Source organism: Topomyia yanbarensis, chromosome 2 (genome assembly GCF_030247195.1).
Source record: "Topomyia yanbarensis strain Yona2022 chromosome 2, ASM3024719v1, whole genome shotgun sequence".
Taxonomy (NCBI): Eukaryota; Metazoa; Arthropoda; class Insecta; order Diptera; family Culicidae; genus Topomyia; species Topomyia yanbarensis.
In genome coordinates, this window is record NC_080671.1 from 226633878 (window position 1) to 226645961 (window position 12084).

The window sequence follows — 12084 nt, forward strand, 5'->3', positions numbered from 1 at the left end:
TATTGCTTCCGACGATGAATCTGATGCAGACTCGGAAGAAAAATCTGAATATGTACTCCGGTTATGCATCAGAAGAAATTAATAGCAACCCAGAAACATTTATTGGTCGTGTTCAAACGAAATGGAACTCAGAACCAATCGACAGTCAACGTGATCTTCCGAGTATGTACTCACCTTTTGGAAAAATTGACCTTTTTACATCCATTGCCTTATACGCTGAAATCGGGATTTGCTGCGTGTTCGTACTCATCATCCTGTAATTTCGGAACCGGAAGTCGGATCAATAAGAAATTGAACAGCATCCAATGGGAATGCTGTACCTTTCATTTGAAACCAAGTTTGTAAAAATCGGTAAATAATTCGCTAAAAAAATAGGTATGACATTATCTTATGAATTTGGTAAGTTCCCCCGGGGCATCAAGAACCGCCATAGCTGGCCAATGTGGTCGAAGTGCCTTCGGTGGGTCATTAATGATCTAGACATGCAAAGCCAAGTAATGTTGCCCATATTTTAATATATATTGCATCATTTGGACATCATGGTGGTATCAGTTTCTATGGAAATTTGCTGTGTGATTGTACTCTTCAACACGTAACTCCAGAACCAAAAGTCGGATCAATAAAAAAATCAATTGCGACCGATGGGAAGGCTATATGAGAACGGCAAAAAGGAGCTTGAATTTAGACGGGCCTGAGAGGCCCGGCTTGCCCTTTAATGTTAGGATTTTAGCTTGCCTTTACAAGGGTTAAGGGGGTAATACCATTTCTAGAAACATTTTTTTATTCAACATTTTAAAAATATTTTTCTTTTGCAGCCTTGTGTCACGGTTAAGTTGGAGTAACTTAACTAAGGGTACTATTTATTTATATGTTCATACGAGCGATATATTAGTGGGGTTCCGTAAAAGCAGTTTTTGGTTGTTTATTCCAACAATATATTTATATAACTTTGGTTTGTTCTTGAAAGATTCATTTTAACAAGCATCAATTCGTTGAAATTTTCATTTTTATCCCAAGATGGACATCACTACAAATCAATGCGTTTACTAAAATTAGTGCCTGAAACTTTAAAGAATTAACCGAAGTAACTAAAACTTAGATACATATCGCGTGTTTAAATGTATAGATAAATAGACCCATATTCCTATATGTCACTGTGTTAGGTCCGTTAGTTTGTGGGTATACCTTATTAATAATCTATACCTGACGCAAATGATCATATAATGATATTCCGAGGTGAAAAAAATACATTTTAGCTGCGTATCCTCCGCCATCGAGTGCGGCATCTCACCCGCAATTTTGATGCGGCATCTCTCCCAATTGTATGTGCGAGTAAAGAAATGCGTGCATTCTCTTCAAGCGTTTATTTCAACTAGCTTCCAAAACCACAGATTTTTCTTCTTCAACTCCCACACATTCACAGCACCGAGGGGTGTTCGAATGTACGTTAGCCTTTGCGATCATACTCCCCCCGTTGATTCCCCTGGATCAACAGATGGCAGAAGGCATATTTTTGTTGTAGCTCTTTTATATTCTCCGTTTGGTGTTTTTACTGTTACAACTCTTACTATACCTTCCTCTCCTGGATGAATGGCGGTAATTCGTCCTAGACGCTACTGATGGGGTGGTAAATTATCGTCCTTTAGCACCACGAGCACTCCTACTGGGTGGTTCCGGTGTGCCACTTCGGGCGAGATTGCAAATGAAGCAAGCATTCTATTGACCAGCGTTTCCAAAAATGCTCCCTCATAAGCTGAATATGCTGCCATCGACTCAACCGTCAAATCTTGTCCTTCTTAGTTAGTTCTGGAATGGTAAGTGTCGATCTGCCTGAATATAATTAAAAAATGTGATGGAATCAACACTTCAAGATCGTTGGGATCATCTGAGATTTGAACTAAAGGCCGACTGTTCGAAATAGCCTCGGTTTGTGCTAGAAAAGTTGTCATTTCTTCGTAGGTCAGCTTAGTTTCCCCTGCAACGCGCTTCAGGTGATACTTAACCGACTTCACGCCAGCCTCCCAGATGCCACCTAAATCAGGATTACGCAGAGGGATGAAATGCCACTGTATTCCCTTGCCGATACAGAAATCATTCAGTTTGGTTTGATGAGCCTGTTCCTCGAATAGTTTCCGTAGTTCAGCCAATTCATGATTCGCCCCTACGAACATTGTACCGTTATCAGAATGCAAGTTACTCGCCATACCACGTCGACTAATAAAACGTTGTAATGCAGCTATGAAATGTGCTGTAGTTAAATTGGAAACCAATTCAATATGAATGGCCTTGATTTCTAAACAGATGAATATTGCGAGATAACCTTTATAAGTTACTGTCTTTCTGCCAGCCTCTGTTAGTAAAAACGGCCCAGCATAATCGACTCCAGTGTTAGAAAAAACTGGTGACGGTGTGATACGATAATCAGGAAAGTTTTCCATAAATTGATTAACAGGTTTAGGGTTGTACCGGTAGCAAACATAGCAGGAACCGCAAATCTTTTTAATAAGCTGCTTTACCTTTACAGGCCAAAATCGCTCACATTGACAGTAGTCCGTGTTGTCCGACATGGAAATTGTCGTTGTGTAATTGCCGGACAAGGATACGAGTTACATGATGCTTGTCGGGTAACAGCAACTGATGATTTCCTTCGTACGGGATTGATGAGTTTTTCAGCCGTCCCCCAACTCTGATCAAACCTTCCGGATCTAGAAATGGAGCAAAAACTGTAATCAGGCAGCATGAACCTCCAGCTAACGATTTAATGAGGTCGCCGAAATATGCTCTTTGGACAAGCTTCACGAACGTAGCAAGAACTTCGTTCATTTCTTGTGCGCTTATAGATGTGTTACTGTTACTGGTTTTTTTCTTGATGAATCTTAGTACGTTTGCCCATGCTCGCTGAAGGCGTCGAAAGTTGCTAACCCTAGTGAAGTTTATTTGCAGTGGCATGCGTTGAACTGAAGCACACACAGTAGTTGATTTAAGCTCAGGGAGTTCCAGTTCATTGCTATCGTTGTCATCTTCTTTTGGATGGAAATCCCCTTCGCCTAGGGTTGGACATCCTTTCCACCACAAATCCTGTCGAATCAGTTCTTCGGGCATGGCACCATGTGATATTACATCAGCACGGTTTTGTTTTGATGGTACATAAAACCATTGGTATTCAGACACGAGTTCGATGATAGCTGCCACGCGATTAGCAACAAACTGATTCAAAGCATGCGGTGATTTTTTTAGCCAACCCAGCACCACTTGTGAATCGGAGGACCAAAGTGTCTCACTTTGAAAAGAAATTTTCATTGCAGCTACGGTTTTTTTTCACCAGCTGGGCTAGAAGTAATGCTCCACACAGTTTGAGCCGAGGAATTGTGGTCGGTTTCAAAGGCACCACGCGAGATTTACTGCAAACTAGACGAACCCTTACCCGTCCATTGGAAGATACGCATCTGATATACAACACTGCGCCATACGCCTTCTTGGAAGCGTCCGAGTATCCGTGAAGCTCAATTACATCAGCGTGATTTGATGTTATACACCTGCCTTTCTTCAGTTGATTGCCCAACGGAAGCTGTTGTCGAAATGCAGTCCAGGTGTCTAGTTGTTCTGAAGGCAAAGCGTTATTCCATGCGACTTCAAGCCGTCATAGATCGAATAGAGCCGCCAATGGATCGAAAAGAGTTCCAATGTCGGAAAGCACACTTCGCTTCGTAGGATGTACATAATTTTTCGATTCCACCGGATTCACGTGAAATACGAAATAGTCTTCTTCCGGATTCCAGATAAGTCCAAGCGTTTTAATGGTGTTATTTATGTCAGCATCTTCAAAATTCATTTGCGTTTCTTGCAGCTCCGCTGGAATAGATTTACGACCACTTTCGCTGTTCGAGCAGAATTTATGCATACCAAAGCCGCCTCGCCTAAACATCTCGGAAAGCTGCTGATAAATATCGATCACTTCGGCGACTGTTTTCCCTCCAGTGAGGAAATCGTCGATGTAACTGTCTTCCTTTACGATTCGCGATGTATGTGGAAATTCATCTACTTCGTCATTTGCCAACTGGATAAGCACTCGTGTAGCCAAGTATGGTGCGCTAGAACAACCCTACGCTACGGTTGTTAGCTCAAACGTTCCTGTTTTATTTTTCGAATCTAACCAAAAGATGCGTTGATACTTTCGGTCCTCGGGATGAATTTGCACCTGCCGGTACATCGTCGGGATGTCTGCTGTCAATACTACTTGATGACTACATAATCGTATGATAATCGATATCAAGTCGCTCTGAACAGTTGGACCCGTCTCTATGGCATCATTCAACGGAAAACCAGACGTGGTCCTCGCCGAAGCATCAAAAACTTCTCTTAATTTAGTAGTGCTGCTTGTCTCTTGTAGATGGCATGATGAGGCAGAAAAAAAAACAATCTTCGGGGTGGTCAAAGACTTCAACCATAAGACCAAGAGATAAATATTCTTCCATGAATTCCGTGTAACGGATCCTTTTTTATCGTCGACAAATGTTCGTAGTAAGTTGTCAAACCGACGTTGTGCTGTTACTCGAGAATCACCCAGTTGATTTTTTTATATCGTTGAGAGGAAGTCTGACGGAGTAGCGACCGTCGTCGTTGCGGGTAAACGTATGTAAAAAGTGTGCTTCAACAGCTTGTTCAGCTACTGTCATCAATGACGCTGACGCTTTGGTGTTGCCGAGTCGCATTCTGCCTTCTTTGAGCAGATCAAAAAACAACTCTGCGCCAAGAATTATCTGAATTTCGTCAGGTCTGTTGAAGGATGGGTCCGCCAGTACTGGATCAATGGGCATGGGCCAAGCATGGGTATCCAGTTCAATGATCGGCAGTTTGGTTATTTTGGGTACAACCAGGAATTCTAGTGTAGCGTCGAAAACTATATTTCTATATTTCACGTAAGTTTCAGCATTATTTGATCCGCTAACGGGAGTATTGATGCTTTCAATTCGAATGTTTATTTTTCTCGCAAGTTCTTCCGTCATCAAATTCGAATCGGAGCCTGAATCCAGCAGTGCTTTACAGGACCACGTTGAATTCCCTGATCCACATACTAAAACTTCAGCTGTTGACAAGAGCACTTGTTTTGTCTTATATGAGTGAGCACAATTCACAGATTTTATTTGTTCAACAGTTTCACGGATATCGCTAGAACACGATGTCGATGACGTTGGTTCCTCATTCTCAAGCTTCTTCGGGGCTTCCGGTTTCCCGTCGTGAAGTAGACTGTGGTGCATTCGACCGCACGTCTTGCAAGATTGCTCCGAGTTGCAGTTAACAGTGCGATGACTCCGGCGTAAACAGTTAAAGCAGAGACAAGATTGCTTCACTTTGCTATAACGTTCAGACACCGAAAGCTTTTTGAACTCATCACATTTATAAATTGTATGGTCTCCATTGCAGCCATAAGAGGATTCCTTGCTTGTCTGAACAAAATTCTTTGCAGGCATTGTTTTCTGCTCCATTTTATCACGTTGCTTACACACACCTGTGGTTGGTCGCAGCTCTGAATAACCTTTCATCTTTTGGAGGATACGACATCGTTCTCTTAAAAATTCCATCATGTCAATAAAAGTTGTCAGTTCTTCTTTGGGTAGCTGAGATTCCCATAGATTTCGAGTGTCGTTATCTAAGCGCTTGTCGATGACATTAACAACGATCATTTCTGCCAGTCCTGGTAACTGACGGTTTATAAGTGCATCAACGTGTTCCATACAAACATCGATCAACTTTCGTAGTTCATCACCACACCATCACATCATTGGTATATTCAGTAGGGCTTCGATGTGGGTGTCTATTATTAAGCGTTCATCCTCATACGTCTCTTCTAACATTTTCCATGCTGCGTCATAGTTATTGTTGTTAATAACATCCTGATTAATTTTTCCTGTAGCGTTTCCAATAAGCGAATTTTTCAAATGATAAATATTTGAACACTATTTCTGATGCAAAATTGTGTGCTGAGTCCGAAAATGAGGTCCAAAAATTTTACAGTAGAACAGTTTTCGAGTTACAGTGAAAAAATGAATTTTACCTTTAAAATTAAAAGAACGTTCAGTAAAATACAAATATCTTCGGTTGTAGTGCATCGATATGAAATATTATTATGTTGAATTAAAGGTAATTGAATGCACTTTCGATCGTTAGAATATTTTGTTCTAGTGCGACTACCGGTTCTGACGTAATTTACGAATCTATTGAACTTTTTCTTAATTTTTTGAAGAAAAATGAGCGTGTGGTCAATATTTTCGGAAAGATAAAGCAATCCTTAAAATTATATTTTCATGGGAAATTAAAGCCTACTAATAACCAATGAAAATAAGCACTTGTTAGTTTAAATCCGATAAAAATTGCGAAAGTTATTCAATTTTTTGTAAAATGGAAATTTTTGTGTTTCTCTGGGTCAACTTATTGAACCGTCTCGATTCCAATTTTTTCTAGGACTTGTTTAATAATATATGAGGGACTCTCTGTCAGAATTCTGTTAAATGAGCAAATGGAAGAATTTTGAGAGAATTTAATGTGGGGTAATATTCGAACTCGTTTATCAAAATGAGTAAGACTTCTGTAAACAACGTTTGAACCGGTAGTCGAACTAAAACAAAATGTTCTAACGATCGAAAGTGCATTCAATTACCTTCAATTCAACATAATAATATTTCATATCGATGCACTACAACCGAAGATAGTTGTATTTTACTGAACGTACTTTTAATTTTAAAGGTAAAATTCATTTTTTCACTGTAACTCGAAAACTGTTGTACTGTGAATTTTTTGGACCTCATTTTCGGATTCAGCACACGATTTTACACGGAAAATGACCACTGTCCTATTTAATTCAGAAATACTGTAAACTAGTGTTGCCGGTGACTCGTTTGGGTATCTATTCATGATTGTCTGGAACATACACTTGAAGGAGTACCAGTTTTTAAGATTCCTGTCAAATGTTGGCACTTGCAAGAGAGGTGCTGACGAGCTTACTACAATTGGTCGCTGAGGGTCGGATGAAACTGCATTTGCATCGAGTTTTACTTGGTTGTCTGCATCCTTCAATCTGGATATTGCCGTTTGAATGGTGATGTACAGAGAATTATACATTTCCTCACAGCGGAAATACTCTTCCGTGTGCGTGGCTCTATGTTTCTTTATGATTAATCGTTCGTTTTTGACATTTTTTATGACAACAATGACTCCAATTGTTCTGGTGTGAATTTGGTTATTTCCAGTGGTGTGTATGAAGTATGGCGAAGGGGATCACATCTCCACGAATTTGAAGGGATCAAGTGAACCCATAGAATCTATTTCAGCAAACTTTGGCAAAAATATAATTGAACAAAAGAATCAGCTCAATCATAACGTTTTCATATAATTGACATTCTCCTGTAATGCTGTATGCAAAAGTAGAGTATGTAGTGGGTGATTTTATCAATTTTATAAAAATTTGAAAATTTGAAAAAGAAATCTTCTTCAGTTCTTCTGAGACTTTTTTTTTAAATCGGTAATTTCTGTGTTAATGAAATTTATGTTTAGATAAAACTACGCAACTTTATAGTATATTCGATTAATGTATTCTGATCCGCCTTTGAATTACAATGATGGGATCAAGTCTCCCCGGGGATCAAGTCTCCTCGGTCTCCCCTACTGATAAGTTTTCCGACTCGAAAACTGTTGTACTGTGAATTTTTTGGACCTCATTTTCGGATTCAGCACACGATTTTACACGGAAAATGACCACTGTCCTATTTAATTCAGAAATACTGTAAACTAGTGTTGCCGGTGACTCGTTTGGGTATCTATTCATGATTGTCTGGAACATACACTTGAAGGAGTACCAGTTTTTAAGATTCCTGTCAAATGTTGGCACTTGCAAGAGAGGTGCTGACGAGCTTACTACAATTGGTCGCTGAGGGTCGGATGAAACTGCATTTGCATCGAGTTTTACTTGGTTGTCTGCATCCTTCAATCTGGATATTGCCGTTTGAATGGTGATGTACAGAGAATTATACATTTCCTCACAGCGGAAATACTCTTCCGTGTGCGTGGCTCGTTGCGCTCGAGGTATAAGTTCGCATATTTCATTATAGATCATCTCTGACTGCTCATTGCACTTACGAATCGTTTCAAGTTGCAGATTCAACCAATGGATGTTTACATTTTCGTTTAATTCTTGCCGAATCCTCAGATATTTTTGAGTGATCATATCGCGGCGATCGTGAACTCTTTCTAGCTGCTGGGCCATTTTGCGTTCTTTTTGTTGCTTTGCTTAAGCTGCTTTCTGAAGCGTAACTGTACCAAGAGGTGAACAATTCGACGCGCCAGTCAATGCATCCAGTAAATTTTTCGGGGTTATGTTTCTAGAAACTATCGGAGTTTCTTCTCTTTCACACATGGAAGCGTGCGGTTTTTCCAAATCATTTTTAATTGCATTCAACACATAATTATTGCATTCGAATAACGTTCTAGAATGTTTTTCCTCGAATATCGTGCTCCGGACACGACTCAACAGGTTCACTTGCACGCCGCGGTGTTACGTGTCAAAACCAATATGGCGTTTTGTTACAGTCGATGCAAAATTGGTTTAAAATTGTAATTATCCATTACGATTCTTCAAACCATCACAAAAAACTATCGCGGCGGGTTTATCCAGTTCGATTAGGACCAAAAAATGTTCACTGTTTCGCTAAACTATTAGATTTAAGGGATGGTTTCTGCGAGTAAAGAAATGCGTGCATTCTCTTCAAGCGTTTATTTCAACTAACTTCCAAAACCACAGATTTTTCTTCTTCAATTTCCGGTCACTCACACATTCACAGCACCGAGGGGTGTTCGAATGTACGTTAGCCTTTGCGATGAAACAACAAATGTTCTTTTCAGAACCACCATAATTATTATAAAGAATAATTTGGAAACATTCCCACACATTTCATTAAATATCATTCGATTTTAATTACAAGTCGAACGTGTTGCGACACTCCGGTTATGTCCTAGACCCATCCACCTTTTTGTCATTTGGAGTGCTTGATACTTCCTACATCTTCTTCGAAACGAGTTTTATAGGAAAATTATAATATTTAGAATAGCTTTTTGATAACATTTCGATTCATAAACTTTTTATGGATAAAAGTTTCAACATTGAAATCATACGACCTATATTCGAAGTCGTGTGTCAGACGAGTGTCTCAGAAAATAGTTAATGGCATTTCTCAATCAAACCGCAACCAAGTAAGTCAAAAAAACACGTTAGGGGAGACTGAGGAGACTTGATCCCCTTTTTTTATTTTTCAGTTCAACTCCGTGGAATGATAAAAAACTATGCATTTTTTGTAGTTTTATATTGTTTCTAGGGATGACTAATAATCATAAAAAAATACATGGAAATATTATACTGGACATGAGCTATGAGCATTTGTGGAAAACAACAAAAAAATGGAAAATTCTTAGATTAGTGGAGACTCGATCCCTAATTTGGGGACACTTGATTCCTTTATGAAACGTGTTTAAAAGAGCATGTAGGGTAATAAGCCTATTTTTGCCCTGTTTCTACTATCATCCTACCCATCTGAAGCCTTTGGTTAGATCAGCGTCTGCCCTCTTTGCTCAACGCGTTGACTCAAATGGTATTGCGATAATGGGGGTACTCGATTAGAGATTTTGCTGCGCTCAAACAGAAGATTTTCACCATTCTCAAGACAATTTTGTTATTATATTGGCTCTTAGTAAGAGGCGAATGACCTTAACGTTAAAACCTCTATAATCGAAATAAAAAATGGACCTTAATAACAAATCAAAGAAACAGAAATAATAAAATTATTGTAGTAATAATGTGGTACCCTTCTTAATAGGGCAAAAACGGGTACATTCAATTTTATAAATGGATTGTAGTATTGATTAAATGGTTATGATTAGATATTGTTATTTTTGTTACTACATATTACGCATCTCTCACCTGATTTTTTTTACGAATTCCCCAAATCTCCGTGCAATTATTTGAAAGCTGTCTTTATTATGGTTGAGGAACGTCAAATGTGGGATGAATGGTTGCTACGTATACTGTAGTAAACAATTACAGTTATGTTTCTTTATGATTAATCGTTCATTTTTGACATTTTTTATGACAACAATGACTCCAATTGTTCTGGTGTGAATTTGGTTATTTCCAGTGGTGTGTATGAAGTATGGCGAAGGGGATCACATCTCCACGAATTTGAAGGGATCAAGTGAACCCATAGAATCTATTTCAGCAAACTTTGGCAAAAATATAATTGAACAAAAGAATCAGCTCAATCATAACGTTTTCATATAATTGACATTCTCCTGTAATGCTGTATGCAAAAGTAGAGTATGTAGTGGGTGATTTTATCAATTTTATAAAAGTTTGAAAATTTGAAAAAGAAATCTTCTTCAGTTCTTCTGAGACTTTTTTTTTAAATCGGTAATTTCTGTGTTAATGAAATTTATGTTTAGATAAAACTACGCAACTTTATAGTATATTCGATTAATGTATTCTGATCCGCCTTTGAATTACAATGATGGGATCAAGTCTCCCCGGGGATCAAGTCTCCTCGGTCTCCCCTACTGATAAGTTTTCCGACCACTCACATCTAAAACTTGTCTATACCCAAAACAGTGGAACTTTGAATATCCATATGGATAACACACATATTAGGAAATAAAAAAAAACTTAGAAAATTCGCTTTAAAAAGTTGAAAAACGATGCATAAAAAGAGACTTCAGTGTATTAGCAAAAAGACGGTCATTTGTGTAATGGTTACACCGTAACGATCATTCAAAGCTTATAGTTAGCGTTAATAGCTAATTGTGACAGAATATATGACTCACTATAACATCGTCGTTATATGTGTATATTAATATCAAATTAATAATCCAATCTTACACCAGAAGATATAATCTTGATATAAGTTTGCTTGCGTTGCTGATTGGGATATCATTAAGATAACACGATGAGTAATAAATATCAACATGGGATATAAATTTGATAGCTTTTTGTTATGACGTTCTGATCGGGATGAGAGATTTTTAGTGATGAACCAAACACTTCAAGCAAGAAAATACCTAATTATTTAGTGAAAATATTATCAATTTGAATTAAAAAGTGTCTTACTTGGATCGAAGAAAACCAATGCTTTTATACATGCTAACTCAGAATCATCAAGTTTGATATCTTTTATGGCACTAACAAGTTCGTCGATTATCCTGGCTCCTATTTTAGATATATCGAGATTCGGTGCCACCTTAGAATCTGGACACTGCTTTGTTATTATGCAGTTATTTCCCAGCAGCAATACGTCTTCCAGATGCATTGACCTTCTTGATAATCCTAATAGAAGATGCTCACCAGCATGGGCCCTAAGCAGAGCAACCTGATCATCTAGCTGCAGCTCAGTAAACGCAGGTATTGACTTTGCCCACTCAACCAAAATGAGTAATTGTTGTTTCATTGAATCGCATACATCGTTTATGCTTGCAAATCGTTTATTTGACAAATCGCCATCGCCATCGTTTGTATCATCCAGCGCTGCTCCGAAATGTCTACTAAAATGTTCTGCTCGGAGCAAAAATTTCACCGACAAACCGTTTGAAATATCAACTTCATCTAAACTGGGGCGTCGGCAGCTGATACGATCTCGCTCGTTTTGAACGGCTGTAATATATAAACAACAGAGAAAATCTATTAGGATTTCCGCCAACTATTTTATAGCAACAGCTGTAGCGTGACCTGCTCTAATTCCGCACGGCGTTTAATACTGTATTTTTTCTGTAGATTGTGAATACGGCAATGGCACATGTTATATAATCTGCGCACTATTATTTTGAATATGTGAATGTGTACAACACGTCACAAAATGGCCAATTGGTCACGTATCGCCAAATAAAAAACCTGTTTAATCCACCAAATGGTGCTATACTGCTTTTCTCAATCATGAACACTAGGATTCTACGACTGATTATGTTCAATATAAATTTGGGAATGCATGCCAAATTGACATTACGCTACAATTACCAGATGTTTTCGAAATTAATGCGGGACAGGCTTAAGGAACC

At 38.5% G+C, this 12084-nt stretch overlaps 2 protein-coding genes across 3 annotated transcripts in view; both read right to left on the reverse strand.

Annotated features, from left to right (window-relative positions):
• The window catches only part of LOC131682938 (transcription factor HNF-4 homolog), a 442320-nt gene extending 430703 nt beyond the window's left edge, over positions 1 to 11617 (reverse strand). For both annotated transcript variants that reach the window (XM_058964747.1, XM_058964748.1), the window contains exon 1: positions 11144 to 11617. In XM_058964747.1, coding sequence (XP_058820730.1) covers positions 11144 to 11480 — 337 coding nt within the window. In that variant the 5' untranslated portion in view covers positions 11481 to 11617. The remainder of the gene's footprint in view (positions 1 to 11143) is intronic.
• LOC131682937 (uncharacterized) overlaps positions 1 to 12084 on the reverse strand; it is a 501049-nt gene that overhangs the window by 125483 nt on the left and 363482 nt on the right. The gene's annotated exons all lie outside the window — the stretch shown is intronic.